This window comes from Apteryx rowi, unplaced genomic scaffold (genome assembly GCF_003343035.1).
Source record: "Apteryx rowi isolate R43461 unplaced genomic scaffold, aptRow1 scaffold_645, whole genome shotgun sequence".
NCBI classification, from domain to species: Eukaryota; Metazoa; Chordata; class Aves; order Apterygiformes; family Apterygidae; genus Apteryx; species Apteryx rowi.
In genome coordinates, this window is record NW_020450922.1 from 271,636 (window position 1) to 289,200 (window position 17,565).

Here is a 17,565-nt window from a genome sequence, read left to right on the forward strand (position 1 = left end):
GTGAAGAATTTCTCTAGTAATAGATGGGTTTTTTGAAAGAGAGACAAAGAGCTTTACAGAAAAGAGGCAGGACAGAGTTAAATGCTGAAAGTGAGACGAAGTACCATCAGCAAATTGAAGACACTAGAATAAGTATGAACATGGATAAAGGCTGCTCCTTGACTCCAGTTCCCAACATCTTGCCCATCAGACCAGTCATACCATAATGTTCGCCTGGCAAGGCTGCCAACTACTTACTGACAGAAAGAACAGACTTCACTTTGTCTCCGCTCCTTCAAGCATGCCATCATTCAATTGTCCTGCTCTTAATCCTCAACTCTAAAGAGCAGATAAAGGTAGGGCACTGTGTATGCTTATGAAGGCATAAAGCTTGAGGAGCTGGGTGGTGTTTACAGAATGACAATGGAATGGAAAAATTCTCCAAGAAGCTGTGGTGCTTTTCACACACAAGCTTCTGAAAAGAAGCTAATAAGAATCCCAGAATGGCTCTATGCAGGATAAGGAAAAGGAAGCTGTGGGACTAAAGATGTCATACCCTGGTCTTTTTTTTTTCTTTTAGCAGCTTCTCTCCCTGTTCATCATGGAATGGCCAATACCTCTCACCTGAGAATTCAGAAGTGTCTAATGTTGTTGTTGGAGACTACAAGAGGAAGCTCCACCCTTCAGCTCAAGCCACTGAAAGAGTTCTCACAAAAACTCAGAAACGTTCCAACAACTTAGCATTGGCAGTAAGAAAAATCACTTGAACTTATTTTATCTAACCTCCAGGCAAATGTTTAAGTCTGCCCTAGAGACAAAATGCAATTATTACCAATTGTATTTCAGACATTACTATCAGTGTGGGTTGAATAAGAAGGAAAACAGCTAACAGAGAGAAAATAATCAGATAAAAAATTTCTTAGTCTGCTGAACAGTTCCTCTCCTTTGTCATCACTAAGAGGAAGGGAAAAGCTGCAATGCATGTAAGCAGCAGGAGAAGATATAGCAGAATTTTAATAATTATTACAGTAAAATAATAATAGGCAAAGGCTTTAACGCGAGAGAACAAAAGGCACCTTTCTACCAAACCGTGCTTCTGCAAAAGAACAGAAGAAATGTGACATGACTTGAAGGTTAGGGTTCTGTCTGGTAGGCAAGAACAAGAACATCAAGCCAGATTCCATAAATGACAGGCATAAACCATGAGCAATGAATGAGGAGAGATGTCCACTGGGAATGTATGTGTTAGAGAAGATGTTTATGAAAGTCCTGAGTTCAAAGTAAGACAAATAAGCTGCTAGTGGGTAGAAATGCCATAAAGCACTGGACTAAACCAATCTTGTAAAGTCACAAAACTTCTTATTCCACAGTAGTTCCACAATACTACTTAGTGCTTATTTCTTGCAAAAAGCCATTAAGTAATTTTTAATATTCCATAATACAAAGTATCAGAAGAACCRGGGGGGGGGGGAATAAATAATGGATAAAAAGTAATCTGATGTAAATCAACAAGCATGCTATTGATACATACAGACTTGCATCAGCCCAGTATAGCTGCTGTTCTTCATAGTCCAGGGTAAGCCCATTTGGCCAAACCAAATTGGTGCTCACAATAGGTGTTCTGAAGTTTCCTCCAAGCGTAGCTCGTTCTATCTTTGCGTTGGAACTCCGGTCAGTCCAGTACATGTACCTGCCAATATGATTGCAAGTTACCTTTTTAGCAAACAGAGCTCACAAAGCTCATATCTGCTCCAGCAGGTATCTCCACCCTGGCCTCTCCCATTGAAGTGAAAAATGCAGAAGTAGGGGGAAAGAATTTCTTCCTCTATTCTGACACGCTTTTACAAGGGGATTTCTAGCAGGGATAGCTGAACTCCACTAGAATGAACTTCAGAAAAGGTTTTTGAGCTCCTGAGAGAATCCTGTAAAGTCAGTTAATCTTTTTCTTATCTTTCTTCATTTGTAATACAGTGTAATACTGCGCTCAGTCTCTCAGGGATGTTTTGATACTAAATACATGAATAGTTCTGAGGCACTCAGGAAGTACAACAATAGAAAAAGGGAAAGATCATGTAAGACTAAATAGACAGATCTCTTTGCCCTGCCACCTGATCATCAAGATACAATATTTTTGAAGAATCCTTGGTTTAAACAAAAACCCTTTTTTTCCCTCTGTGTAGCCCAGCAAATGGAAGAGGGTTAGTTGCTTGACAAACACCTGCTTTGAAGATCACTGTTTCATTTACCCCCAGTATCTGGCTCCAGTCTTCACTTAGTAGAGCCTCACGTACTACACTAGGCCTATCACTTCCAGCTACCTCATCCTACTTCAGATTGATTGCATATTTCTAACATACAATTTGTGTGTTGTCTCGCATTGCACAGGAGCATAGGAATCAGGAAAACAGACTGTTCTCTCCCACTGCTAATGTACTGAGATTTGCCGGAAATCTCAGATCTGTCAGAAACCTCCTCCTCTGTTTTTCCTCTAAAAACATTTTAGCACATACTTTATCTCTGCTGTCCATGTGGAAACAGCCCGTTCTTCACCCATTTGATAACTTCATTGCCAGAGCTCAGTATCAGAGAAATCTATATTTGGTCTTCTCTCTCTACATTTTTAAATATTATTGCATAAATATTTCTGAAAAAGAGTGTTATGGTTGCATAGTCAATCACTTCAGAAACTAAGAGAATGCCAAAATTGCCTGGTTCTAGCCCCTCTGCTCCCTGCTCACACAGGTCTGGCACTAGGAGTTAGGGTACCGGTCACTCCTTGGTTCTCCTTCCGATGCCCAATGCTGCTGGAACTACAACTGCAGAAAAAATCCTGCAGTGCTGGATGTATGCCCAGCACAGAAAAGCTTTTCAGTTAACTTGACTGACAAACCAATTCCATTAACTTGACTGAAAAACCTAGGGTTTACTGAGCACATATAAATATGGAGCTTTCTCAAAGTTGAACTTGCCAAGTTTAAATCTTTTTTTTTTTTTTTTTTTTTTTATGGAAGCACTCACTAAATTTTAAGCTCTTGCTCCCAAAGGCTTCTAGTCCAAACATCTACACTCATTCAGAAATGTTCTAAAAATCTCAGAAGAAAATTCAAATCTCTGAGGCTGAGATCAACTCAGAAAATTTAAATATAAAGATTTACATCTCAGACAGTTATTTGCAGCTGGAACCTAGGGCTTAGAAAAGGAAGTAACAGGCAGTCTTAATTAAAGCCCGAATTACAGTTTTACCTGCAATCAAAATAAAGTATACAAATTGCAACACATACCCTCTGCAGGGATCTAATACAACGGCTCTTGGTTGTGGAACCCGGGCAATCACCGTGCGGTTAGAGCCATCCACGGCCATTGAGCTGATAGTCTGATTGAGGTAGTCACTGTAGTAAACTCTGTTATTGATCCAGTCAAAGGCTATGCCATAAGGAGTCCCCAGATCTTAGACACACATGCAAATACACATACAAAAAAGTTCAGTATAGTATAGTTTCCTGAGATACTGCAACACTTTTCTCCTATTATAATGTGGCAACTCTAAAGATATTCTTCTCTTGAAGTGCCATTGGTATCAATGCAAATTTGCCCATTTAAAATCTAAAGAACTAATACTTTGGATTCAGATAGTTTCACGTGTGCAGCAGTGTTACAAAGGGCATTTTCCTCACACAGACCTAAGTATTGGTTAACAGTCTCCAAGAAGTGACACGAATCATCCTTCACTGCATGCCATGCATACAGACAGCACCAAACAGAGCAGAGATGGATACAAAAGAGACATTCTCTTGTCTTCCTTTGGTACCTATCCTGGAAAGGGACCCAGCCAGTAGGACAAACAAGCTGTATCCTTGAAGATAGCACAGCAACAGGGAAGACTCAAGACGCAAACTCTTCTGAGCTCGTCCAGAGAAGGTACAGTTCCATACTACCCTTAACAGCAAGGTGTGCTGAAATGCAGACCTAAGTTGTCCATCTGTCCAATGTACTTACACAATTTAACCAAACAATTATTAGGACCAATTACTGGCTTTTTCAAAACACAGTCTGTTGGTCTTTTCAGTGTCTGTCTCAGCTCTGCTTCACATCACCTCTGACCCATCTCTGAACTGGCCTGCTACCTTGCTCTCCTCTCTCATCTCACTCTGTTCTGAAGAGCTGCTCCTCCTGCAACATCCACAGGAATTTGATTGGCATTTAACAGCAAGTCTCAGGGAAAACTGGAGATTGTCCATAATCATAATCATTCAAACATTTTAACAAACTAAAACACTACAATAGCCAACATCATCACAGGCATTTAAATTCTATATTAACACATCTAATTTTTCTTTTCATACTCATGAAGTCATAGTATCTTTTAGTATTCATATGGTACTTGCTGCAATCTGAGAACATTAAAAATACATAAAAATATTTAACTAGTTTTGCACTTCAATTTCATTGCAATCAAGATGAAATAAGGATCTCAGAAGAGGAAAAAAAAAATCAGAAGAGTCAAAAGGAGGATTTAATCAGGTATCTTAACAGCCTACCTTGACCAATAGAATAAAAATATCTGCTGAGGTAGTAGGTAGGTGCTGCAGTCCAGTTTTCTCAATATCAATTACTCTGAATCACATTCCAGTGTACTTACCTGATGCAACTACTGTTGGAGTGCCAATTCCTGAGTCAATACTAACATAACTGATTCTTCCTGTCCCTGAAGGAGAACTTTGTGTAAAATATATTCGGTTGTTTATGCTGTCAAAGTCTAGGGCCACTGCAGTTCTTAAAACATTGACTGTGCGGAAGGGGGGACTGTGATTTTCAGGATCCAGGCGGATGCTTCTGAGGGCATTCTCAAGGGCAAAAATCAAGTAATCATCCGTTGAAATGGAACATCTCTTGCCATCACTGCCTAGCGTTCCAAAGGCACAACCACATTTGGGTGTTTGCAAATCAGGCAGGGCAAAACACAGATGGGAACAGCCTCCGTTGTTCTCCAAACAAGGATTGTTGTTGATGTCAAGGGGTGAACGTGACTGAAAACTACTGTTGTAAATGGTAACATCCCTTAGCCAATTAATGTTCTCTCGTATAACAGTTGGCTGATCTGTATTGCCTGGCTCCTTGCTGGCTTGGAAGACCTTCTTCAGGTTCCTATCCACCCAGATCATTGAATTTCCAAAGACAGTGATACCATATGGAGTTGGATAGCGGCTGCCATAACGCACAATTTCAACATCGCCACCATCAGGCTGAATTCTTGCAATCATATCTAAGGAATCATCCACCCAGTAAACGTAGCCATTGCTGTGATCTATGGCCAAACCACGAGGTGTGACAATGCCCTCAGACACAAGCACTGTTCTGTTGGTGCAGTCAAGAAATGCACGTTCAATCTTTGGATACTGTCCATAATCTGCCCAGAACAAATACCTGTTTTTTGGGTCTACTACTATGTGCCTTGGCATATCTACTGTAGTTTTAAGCAGAACACGACGATAAGTTGTGTTTAAACGCAAAACTTCTATGAAAGTCTCTGTCAGGAAAGCATTTGTAAAATAAAGATTTCCTGTATTTAAAAAGAAAAAACAAAACAAAGCAGAAAAACAAACAGAAAGTTAATCAACACCTGAGAAACATGAGCTGATAGATTACTGAACACATATCCATAATAAAATGAATAGCCATAAACATCTCAGTAGTTAGGAGCATAAGGTTCTTGCCTCTACTTTCAGGAATTTGGGGGGGGGGGGGGAAAAAAAGGCACCTAAAACGACAAAAATCAATTAATTCGTAAATCCTCTCTGATTTCCAAGGGGAAAATCAGTCGTATATACTCAAAATTATGTTAATATTTTGCACTAGCCACAGTTTTTCTTTAGAATTTTTTTAATCTAAAATATTTAGCATCAGTAAATTAGAGCTACCATTGGTGTGCCCTTCCATACTGCTATCCCTTCACCTTTTACGCAACTCTGAAATCCATGTTATGGCACAGCACTGTATACAGTAACTAAATTTTTGTAATCAGTGAGAAGGTATGAGGCCTAGAAAATTATTCTAAAACTCATGCTGATAAGCATACCCATCAACAGAGGAACTTCTGCAAAATACATACATACATATTTTGTGTGTGTGCATACATATATAAAGGTAGTAAAGGCAACGATAGCCACTTAGAGTTAACGAACAAACACCTTCTAAAGAGTTAATATTTGAATTCATCTATAATCTGTCTGCTTAAATGGGAATGGGAAGTGTAAATAGGAAAATTAAAGTTCAAAGACAAAGTATTTCTTCTGCTTTGTTTACTTTTCAGTGTAATTTATCAGATTTCCACACAGTGATCTGAGGGTAGATGAAAGGTCTCTTTCCTATCAAAAATGTCATCAAACAACTTTTGTGCACTCTGCTCTCCAGTACCTGTTTTTCATTAAGTATGGTGGGTATACTGATGCACTCAACAGCTACTTATGAATGCACAGGCAAGGAAAGAACAAAGCTAAGACATGCATTAAAGCACTATCATGAAAGGAAAAGGGACTACAAATTTGTTCTGTTTAGCATTTTATACTTAGGTCATATATCAAAAGATAGATGAACTTTCATTTTTGTATGTACATGTAAACTTAACAGCCATTCATTATTTCCTCTTGTTTTAAAATCATTTCATAGACACACAATACAAGTTAAATCATGATTTCCCTTTGAAATAGTTCCATTAGGATCTGCTTATATTAGTCTAAAAATTCTATAATGTGTAAAGAAAAACACTTTCCAAAATTCAGCTATGCTTACCTGCTACCCAGTCAATTGCAATGCCACGAATTCCATTTCGACCTATTCCATTTGTAATAACATTTCTAAAATAAGAACCATCAGGTTTAATTTTACGTATTGCATTCTGAGAAGAAACTGTGCTGCTGAAGTCACACCAGTAGATGAAACCAGAAGGCATGTGAACATCCACGTGAAGTGCATTCCGTCCTAAAATGTTTTGAAAAGTAATAGTTAATTATCTTTAATATAAACTAATGCAGGTAAGGTGTGCAGGTGGTATGCAGGTAAGAAATGACTTGAGATTTTACATATTCATGGTACAAAAATTATCATCAATTTATAATGCCATGGCATTTTCTCCTGTATGAGCGTTTTCAGATAAAATTCTAATGGATAAGATATTGCAGTGTTACAGCTCTGATATGCGGTATTTTGAACACTATGTGATAGTATTAAGCTATTCAAGTTTAACTTTTACAGTGTGTTAAAATCAAACTTACTACCTACAACTGTAAAAAGAGAGGCTGCCTTCCAAGAACATAAATGTCAGTAAATGCCACTGCCTTGTACAGATTTGTTACCTGCATAGGGTTTAGGTAGCATTCATCCTATTTATCTTGCAGTGCTAAATACAATACATTCGATAATTAATCAGCCAAGTATTAGACCGTCAAAAATTAGGAGTGATGAGATTTTCTCCTACTATAATACTCCCATACCTCTTCCTGCCAGTGGTACCATGGCTTCAGAATGATCAGATGTCTCTAAACTAAATCCTTTAATTGCAGAAAGCATAGAAACAATTACAAAAGAACTGTACGGGGAACAGGTTCTGTTATCAGGATTTAGCTGAAAGCCAGTAGCACAGGCACAGGAGAATAATCCACCAGGTACAGGCAGGCAAAGCTGCTGACAAACTCCAATATTATTACTGCAGCCATTTGAGGAACCAGCAGAATCTGTGAAAGAAAGACATGGATACACAAACATATTTGAACTGTGTTCATCAGAAACCCCTGCACATATAAAACTAAATTCATATATTTGCATAGGATTATCAAAATAGGTGGCAAAAATAAAGATTTTACTACACATTTTAGCACRTAACTTAGTAATCAATTTGCTGATTTCTTGTCATCTAAGATCAACACAGCCAAGAATGAGATAAAACTCATAAATTTGAAGCTAACAGTAACAGAATTCATTATTCAGTCAATATTATATGGATAATTTTATGGTAAAACTACATATGCCAACAGATGCCTTAACTGAATGGCAGAACAACTCTTTAATAAAACTAGGTGAATACTTCTGACACTTTCCTAAAAGCCTTCCCCTAATCAAACAATTTGTTTTGAAAGAGTATGCATTCTGTCTCTGAGAGAAGTTGGAGTTTTCACAAGTCGGATATCTTGAAATTCTTCTTTAGCAAACACTTACTGTCTCTGTAATAAACTCGTAGGCACTTCAGATTTGGGATATTATCTCTCAGTACTACTTTGTTTGTTCCAGTGTACTTGTCAACACGTTCAATGACTTCATAGTCTCGATCAGTATAGTACAGAAAGGTATCATACACAGCAATTCCCCATGGATGAGAAAGATGTACCACCAGAGTCACACGATTTGTACCATCCACATTGCCTTTTTCAATCTAAGAAATCAATTTAAAGCTCAATATTACATTTATTATAATAAAAGTTCAATGTTATAATACAAAATTAAAATACATTATCTGGTACTAAAATCTCTTCATGCAAAAGGTTTTTATGTACCTTCCATAGGTAGGAAGGCAAGTGTCAGCAGGATGCTAATAATGATTTCTCTTTTTTCATTCAAATTCACCATATATTTTTTCAAGCGAACTGAATGACAACAATTATCCCAATTTTGCTCAGTCCTGCAACTCCCAGTTATATAAGTAAACTGAGGTATCTGAATTAGTCATGAGAACCACAGACAGATAAACTGGTAACAAAGCAACTATTAAAAAATTAACTCCTACCATTCCTGTGCTTGTGACAGCCCAGTACAACTTCTGTTCCTTAATGTCAATGGTAATGAACTCCACATGATCAAGGTTGCCAGTGAAGAGGGTCTGTATGCCTGAGCCATCCATGTTTGCACTGGCAACTTTTGCAGGGACTCCACTGTCAGTTCCCTGGTCTGTCCAATACAGCTTCCTGTAATACAGTCACATCCGTTAGCAAAGCTAATAACAGAGATGGATGTTTTAGACAAACAATGCTTGTTAAATTAGTTTTAGAAACCCATTTTCTCCCCTGTATGAGCCACAAGGGCTCAGCAGATAAACTCAACAAAATGTTAGTAGTATAATAAGAAAGGAGGAGAATAATAATTCTTTTCACAGAGGGTTGCAAGATTTCAACAGTGGCTTTCACTCTGATTCAGTGTTAAAACTTCAAGTTTAAAAATTCTACATGAAACAGAGTTCCATTATCTGGCTCTGGGGAATACACGCATGGCTCTGGCCTGAGCTGCTGAAGAGAAAACAGGTACAGCACATGGCAGCCAGAATCCCAACTAGGGACAAAGAGCAAAGCAGAAAAAAAGTCAAGCATCGACTCATCTGAAAGCCTGCTGAGTCACCAGCACAACTATCTCATTACTAACATAGTCCTATGGAATGCTGTGATTTTGAAAAAAGCATCATATTGTAATTTTGAGTAGTTTTTTTTTTTTAAAGCAAACTAGAGCTCTTATAATCCCATTTACAGACTCCTGTATAGGGTTCCCATTTTGGGAGAGAGCAGTAAAAATCATATTTAGTAATATGCTATTTAAAATGTGTCACTCTTCCCATGTAGTGTGTTCTTCTATTGTAGACAGGCCTCGAGAGACATCACAAGATATTAGAAAGACAGACTTTATAATTCTCTTTACTYTGGTTTCCCATTTTACAGAGATTTTTTTCACAATCATAGTATTCTGAAATCCTTTTTTAATTAAAAAATGAATTTTAACATGTATGTATATGGTAATTTAAGGAGATTGACCATCTAATGCAACTATTTATGTAGCCATACAATTATTATGTAGGACATAGAAGGAGTATATTAATTCTGCACAAATATGAAAAAAAATATGTCAATCCAGACTGGAAGCTGAAGGCCTTAAAAATCAGGAAAAACGTGGAGAAAATGCTCATTTGCAAAAACAACAGCAATTTTGAAAATTTACCCTCTTGCTGGATCAACAGTCAAACCAATCGGGTTGCCAGCTCCAACTGAGGTACCATCATTGGTAATCAGAGTTTTCCTGTACGGTACTTCACCATGCAGCTTCAGGACCTATGCAAGCATTGAAGTCATTTAGAGCATGTAAAATAGAACTTAGCATAGATTCTCAAATAAAAATGAAGGAAGCATAAATCCACAGGCAGCTGAAATTGCAGAAAACACTTTGAAACACTGTGAAGAAAAAGCACATTGTTCTGTACTCTAACAATCTCCTTCATTAACATGCACCCCCTGAATGAGCTTCCTGCAGCTCAGAAGCTACCTATGTTAACARTTAAGTATCCTAGGTATAAAAATAGCTTATCTTTCAGCTTCCAAAATACCTTGACAGTATTACAGGCTGAAAGGGCTGACAAAATGATGATTTAAAAAGTATTCCATTTTACTTGTTTAAAATTAGCTGCCTGTTAATTAATAGTGTGTATCATCTTGATATTTTAGGACAGGGAAATTCATGACTGGGCTAATTCACATTCTTCATTGTGTTATATACTGCTTATCCTCTCTTTCCATACACTAAACGGCATTTTTATCCTTCACACACCATCAGTCTGCTAGTCTCCAAAGTTTTAAAGTAAGTCTGATTTCAGGAATTTTTCACTAAATAATATTACTGACTTCAAACTGTATATAGCACCCAAAAAACTAGGCTTTTATTTCACAATTGTCTTTTTTTAATAATTACCTCAATTGATTGTGTTCCTGGGTTACTGTAATACAGATTTGCAGATATCCAGTCCAATGCCAGGCCAACAGGAGTACCAATAACAGCTGCTGGAGCAAAAACGGTCCTGTTAGTTCCATCTGACCTCACTCTGTGAATTTCACCCTTGGAAAAAAGATAATGAAAGCAGAAAAAATGTCAAGAGCAGTTTCACAAAGAAGATATTGTTTTATTCCAACTGCTCAAGCATTTATTTTATGCTATACTCTTTTCTTAGCTAAAGGAAAATACCACAGAGATACAGAAACGTATTTGTGCATTCACAAAGCATAAACATGATAAAAATATTATTGTAAATCATAATTATATGATGTAAAGAAGCATTACAGTTCATCAATCAAATCAATCTGATTGGCAGGAAAAAATGGCTATATAAGACTAAAATGTATATTTTAAAGCTATATACAGTCACATTAATGTGAGTTGCACTTTATTTTCAAAAGATTTTGACCAGGATACCTCAGTTAACCATCCTGAATACATTTGAAACCTAATATAGGAAAATAAAGAGTGTTCTCTCTAAGCATAAACATTTAAGAACCAAATTTTTAATAAGCTGTAACAGCAAGAAACTAGACTAGGATTATCCTTTGAGCTTTCTTCATAAGGGTAACTCGTGAAGTGACAGCCTATGACTTGGAAGCTGAATGGTATTAGCTACATGTAGTGTGTGACGCTAAAGCATGATATCAACAAGCATTAAACTGAGACAAACTCGAGGGAGATCTGAAGTAGCTACTGGAGCTGACCTCCTGAGGTTTTCTCAGATTAGGCCAATCTTACAGGAGTTGTACAGAAGTCAGTGATGGGTATTATCACATGAATCTTTCAAAACACATACTAAAACAGAATTGGAGTACCAGCAGCTATCACAAAGATTACTAAGCCTTTTTGACATGGGTTCAGCAGGGTTCGGGGAGCTGTGAGTGAGGGCTGAAATCTTGTGTCTCTCTCCTCACCAATTCCTTCCTCCTCCACTAATGCTAGCATGCTGGCACCTGTCCTGGGAAGACCTCACTTCATGGCAGAGGCACCCAGACTGGGAGCTACTACCCAGGTCTGTTCTGCTYTGGCACTTTGCTGGAAAGACAGCGGAGCACCGCCAACTAGAAAAGGACAAAACCTGCAGCCCACCACTGCAGCCCTGAGTTCACACCACTGGAAGAGAGAAGCTGTGCACCTAAATGATGCCAGGTCAGGAAGGACAGATTGCGCATGCCAGGTCAGAACAGAAACAAGCCAGAGTCAGGGTTATATCAGCACCCAGTGATGATTTGGTCCATGCACATTTTTAATTGCTTTGTTATCGTTATATCGGTATAATGCCTAATAGAATCATCTGAAGGCAGAATTCAAAATGGCTCTTCAGAAAGAAGGCTAAATTATGGTTTGGGTTTTTTTTTTTTTTTAAACTGTTCAACCCCTGCTTTGAGAGCCTGATGGATGCATGTACAATTTATTCTTTAGCCAGTGTATAGTATCATAGACACTTCAAAGAGAGTTAGAAGGTCTCCTGCCTATCATTGATGTTTACAATTAAAAACCTATGGAACATGATAACTGAAGATAAAAATACTTGAGAAGTGTTTTTCGAGTAGAATAGGTGGGACTCTGATATTTGTCTTTGCCCTGAGCGTGCTTCAAACAGGGTGAACAAGATGATGGATATTAACCTACAGCTTCAACTGTTGCCAATACTGGCAGTGAGATTACACCTACAAACTATGCAAGTATAGACAAACCTCAAGGAAACCCAAACATGCAACAGATGGAGGCAAAAGAGGGTGTTAAAAGAAGAGGCTTTGTGGGACTATAATGAAGAAAGTAGGCAACACACTTCTGCCATCAGAAACTAGTGAAATATGTTTTTTAGAGAAGAAGCCATGACGCAGGTGCCTCAGCTCTGTTGGGAAGCAACAGCAATCTGAGCCCTATGGGTCAGGGTTATAGACAGGGGCACAGCCCATAATCATACCTTTGTCAGGCTGGAGCTCAAGACCTAACTAAAATATAGTACTTACTGCACTCAGCCTGCAGCTGCACCTGGCATTTCACACGCCAGTTCTGTTAATGGATACATCGGCCATGACCTGCTACACAACTCTTCAACCTTTTGTAAATGTCAGCTGTAGCTGCTGGCTGAGAGCTGGCAAGAATATGTTTTCAGACTGCACGGAGGATCAAATAGATTCCCAAATACTAGTCTTCTCTCTGGGACAAAGATTTGCTTAAATAGGTCTATTTAAATACCTCATGGGAACTAAACATGTTATCGTAATGCACAAGGAAAAATTCATTTATGAGTGACAAAGAAAAGGCTTTAAAATGAGTAATTTTTACACTACTTTTTGCATTAAACCCGCAAAAGGCAAACCAGTTGGGAAAAGACCAAGTAAATTCCTTTGTGGATGGAAGGTAACCAATTAGCGTGAATTATTTCTGTAAAGCTTAACTATGAACATTTCCTTATTATGCTTCTCCAGGACTTAGCACCACTCTTCTTTTTTTAAGTTTCTAAGAGCAGATATACTGCCGAACCAGCAGCTTCATTCCATGTCCATCTCCCAGACATACACAGATTTTTTAAAAAGTGTTTATCCTGCAAAGACTGAGATTTTTTGTGGCAAAATAACCTTAAGGAGCATACATCACTTATTAGTTCAGCAAGGACAATCATTAAAAAGGCTCAATCAAACAACTATAATCTACTATTAAAAATTAATTCAAACTATTTTTTAGAACTATAAGCCTCATGTGTGCTACCTGGAAATCGCTGTGGCTTTGCAATCACTTTCTCCTGTTAAAAAAACTCAGATACCTCTGTACTCTGCTACTTCAGGAGGTACTCAAACTAGAGACTGATCATGAGAACAAGCAACTTCATTCCAATGATTAGTGCCACTGTGTCCAGTGTACTGCTCCCATGGAAAAGTGCTCTGACTGTATGTGRAATTAAGTCCTAAGTCAATAGAGAGGAGAAACAGTGGACTATGGCAAAGGGCTGAGAGTATTGCTCTGCCACGTTTTCCAGTATTTCCTGTTCAGGTCTTTGGCTGAGCCAGAAATAGCATTAATCAAGTATTTCAGTTGAAAAATAAAAAAACTAATTTACAAATGAGAACGAGCTTCTTTAACTTATCCTAGAAAAAAAAAAGCAGCTTTCATTCCTTTCAATTATATTCATTAAAATTATTGCCTGCAATGCTAATATATTTTTAACAAAAACATTATTTTAAAGTAGAAAGTGTTACTTGAGTGCAAATTTTGAACACAAATACTAACTCACCGGATTTTCAACCCAGTAAATCGTCTGTTCTGTGTCATCAAAGTCAACATCAACACCATTTTGAACTCCTGCTATTGGAACCATGGCATCATTAGTCTTCTCCTCAGGGTTCAGAGAAATTCCATAAATTATATTATCTCTTACAGCAATAAGGAAAGGATGTTCAACTGTGAAAACATGTAATATAATTCAGAATTATGTTCCAATATGTTTCATCTGATCAAAAAACTGGCAATGTGATATGCTCCCTAGAAGCCCGTTCCCTGATGCTGACAGGGGATGGATGAAAGTTACCAGTGATGTTTTGTAGCCATCTGTGTTTAAGTTTTTTATCTCACTAGGACTGAGGTAGTCAGTTGTTGTAATAGTTATAATATTTAAAGTATCAGCACTGTGCTCAATCACAAAAAGTGTTCAAGAAAATTCTAAGAAGGTGGAAGTAAACAAAGCCGGACCATTCCTTGGTGGCTAAGGGAGGAAGTACATCACTCAATGTCCCTCTTCTGAGTATTGTTAAATATAATTGCAGTACCGCATTTTGTTGTTTTATCTTTTGGTAGTCATGCTCCTTTATAGCAAATCTGTTTTTAGGTAAACACATATCCTTATGCTTAGATCATATAAAAAAGGGCATCTAGTCAGGTGATCTGAGGAAATGCATTAGAGAATTTTACAGTGTGAGCCAGCAACCCAATTTCTCCTCTGCGAGGAAGAAGGGGAAGAGCATCTCCCGAACACTAACTCCCTTATTCCTTGTCCATTTGCCCTTGGAGGTCAGAACAAAATCTCTAGCCTCTGTCCACAGGCATAAGCTACCAGCTGAGAGGGAACTGGGCTGTTGTCATGGGAAAGGCAGCAGCATCTCACTTCTTCTGACATGAAGTRGAGTTTGGGAAGAAGTTATCCCTAGAGCTGTGGAATATACATTTTGTAATAGATCAAAGTTGTTTTTTTGTTTTGTTTTTTTTTGCTTCACTGGCTCTTAAACAATACATTTAGCTAAATTTTGCAATGAAAATTAATTTTGACATGAAAATCCACAAACCACAGCACAATTGCACTTTTCCAAAATTCTTCTCCCCCCTCTTCTCTGGCAGCAAGAACTATTTGTCAAATTTGACACAAGTTTACATAGTGTTTGTCTCAGCACAAAATCAAAATTTTGGCAAATAACTGCCTGAAGACATTTAACTAGCTCTAATTCTGAAATTCCTGTCTCTTCCACTTTTTTTTTTTCCACCAATGTGGCAGGCCAGTGCCCTTTTACAAAATGTGTGCATGGAGCAGCTAAATTCATGTGAAATTGTTTCAATGCACATAAGATACCACAGTCATTATTGCCTCTCAAACTGTACACAGTACGCTGCTGCCAAACCCTCTTCAAACATAGATACGCTACTCAAAGTAGGCCAGACAGTGCTGGTGCTTCAAAAGTCTGAGAGTCTCATTAAAACTATGACCAACAAACCAATTATATTCAACAGAAAATTTTTGGTGGTTCCTTCTGTTAAATTTAACACCTATGCAAATATGCATAGTCTGATTCCTCTTCATTCATATAATGGGCAACAGATTAATTCTGAGGAGCTATTCAGACCTAAAATCAGTGTAGCTTAATCAGATCCATGTAACATCCTTTGTACAATTGTTACATTTAACACAAATTTACATGACAAATGATAACCTATGTAAAATTAATGTATTATTATATTAAATGTAAAAAATACTAAATTTAGAGTACTAATATTAAGGTAAGGTAGTATAAGGTAAGGCTGCAATATCCACAAATTCCTTGTTTTGTTTTCAAGCCAGTTTGCTACATTACCATCTTTATTATAAATATCAAAAAGCAGCTTAAAGTAAAATAACTGCAAAAGCAACCTTATAATATTAGCATTCTTGGTCTTATATAAAGCAAGAAATGGTGCAATCCTAGCATCAATACTTTTTCATCAACATGAAGTTAGCAATATTCAATATGTTAATTAAGTATGCAGAGGCCAGCAACATCATTGTGTTATAGAGAACACCGGGCAACCAAATGCATGTAGCTCAGTTTAATCTTTCTGCTGAAAGTTTGTGCTGGCATACCAAACCAAACAATGACAGCGAGGATTAGGATCATAGAAAATATCAGAAGAGAAACTGCAAATGCCTATTCTTCTGTAACCATTAGCAATAACTAAAATCTTTTACCATGAAAAGAATCAGCGAAGTTTTATAACAATGTTGCTGATGAGCTGACCTTCGGCAAATCCGTTATTTTAAAAAATCCCCCCAAATTGCAGACATTTTCTACATACTGTTTTAAATGTATAGATTTCATCCAAGAACAAAGAACAAGCCCATATAGTTTCAAAGAACTGTGCTTCACAGGGGGACATTTCTGTTTCTCCCTCATACAATTTATATTGAACAATTATGGAACTTATAAAAAAGGGTCACAGCAGCACCTAATTAGACACAGGGAACTTAACACATCACTGCTGGGAAGTAAAGATAAGATCAACAGCTTGATTCAGTGGCAGAGAATAGACCTGGGTCCACCTCTGCATGTGCTTCATCACTGCCATATTCCATTATTTTCCTCATGATCCCTGTAGGCCTGCACATACAAAAAACAGCGTAGAATTCTAAAAGCAATCCCCTCTGTATCAGATTAAAAACAAAAGTGCGTTTCACTTCAACCTATGTACATTTTTAATTCTCTTACTGCTGCTAAGAAAAAGGAGACTGCAATATGGCTCTTTAAAGAACACATTGCTAAGTATCAAGCAGGGAGGGAGAGTGTTTTGGCCTTTAAAACTGTCTCGGTTTTAAAAGAAAAGGATCTTCTGACTGAAACAGAGATTTCTAGCATTAGCTTAGCCCAGAGATCATTTCTACTTAAATTTCAGTGATCTGAAGCTTCCTTATTAGGCAGGCACTAAAGCACATTTCATATCTGTAGAGCTGACAGAAAAATTCATAGTGAATGCTCTATCTGACAAAATTAATCTGGTCAAATTTCTGGTCACAAACTGCCTGCCAGCAATTTGTAATTTTCTTGACTTTTTTTAAAATGAATTGGCTGAATGATTTTTACAAATCATACGTGGTCTGTGGACTGGTCAAAGAAAGTTCAACGGTACTTTTTGACATGAAATACTTGGTTGCAAAGGTTAGCTCTGTTGCAATACACAAGCAACACCTGTAAGGCCCGTAAGGCTCTGTTTCTAGACCTCCTGCATTTGCATACTTATTTTTTACATTGGGGAAAAAAGCTCAAGTTGTGAAATTTTGATGTAAATTCCACAATGCACTAGTTCAGACAGGCTGAAGGGAGTGATAAGAAGGCAAAGCATTTCTTCTGATTAGAGGAAACCAAAGGAGCATGGCTTCTTTCCTAGCAAAATACAGACCGAGAAAGAATGTGATAGTCTCTTTAAATATATAAAAGGAACACATACCAGGAAGAAAGGAGAACTACTTATGCTATTTATCCTGAAGGACAATGCCAAAAATGGGCATAAACTGGGGAAAGAGTATTTAAACTAAAAACCAGA

General features: G+C 37.6%; 1 protein-coding gene across 1 annotated transcript in view; it reads right to left on the reverse strand.

Moving 5' to 3' along the window:
• The window catches only part of LRP2 (LDL receptor related protein 2), a 157,999-nt gene that overhangs the window by 49,153 nt on the left and 91,281 nt on the right, over nucleotides 1-17,565 (reverse strand). Inside the window, exons 45-54 of the mRNA XM_026084515.1 lie at nucleotides 14,021-14,187; nucleotides 10,696-10,839; nucleotides 9,952-10,061; nucleotides 8,756-8,933; nucleotides 8,191-8,404; nucleotides 7,470-7,709; nucleotides 6,769-6,957; nucleotides 4,619-5,539; nucleotides 3,261-3,426; nucleotides 1,511-1,669 (exon numbers count right to left, since the gene is read on the reverse strand). Of these exons, the coding sequence (XP_025940300.1) occupies nucleotides 1,511-1,669; nucleotides 3,261-3,426; nucleotides 4,619-5,539; nucleotides 6,769-6,957; nucleotides 7,470-7,709; nucleotides 8,191-8,404; nucleotides 8,756-8,933; nucleotides 9,952-10,061; nucleotides 10,696-10,839; nucleotides 14,021-14,187 (2,488 nt within the window). The remainder of the gene's footprint in view (nucleotides 1-1,510; nucleotides 1,670-3,260; nucleotides 3,427-4,618; nucleotides 5,540-6,768; nucleotides 6,958-7,469; nucleotides 7,710-8,190; nucleotides 8,405-8,755; nucleotides 8,934-9,951; nucleotides 10,062-10,695; nucleotides 10,840-14,020; nucleotides 14,188-17,565) is intronic.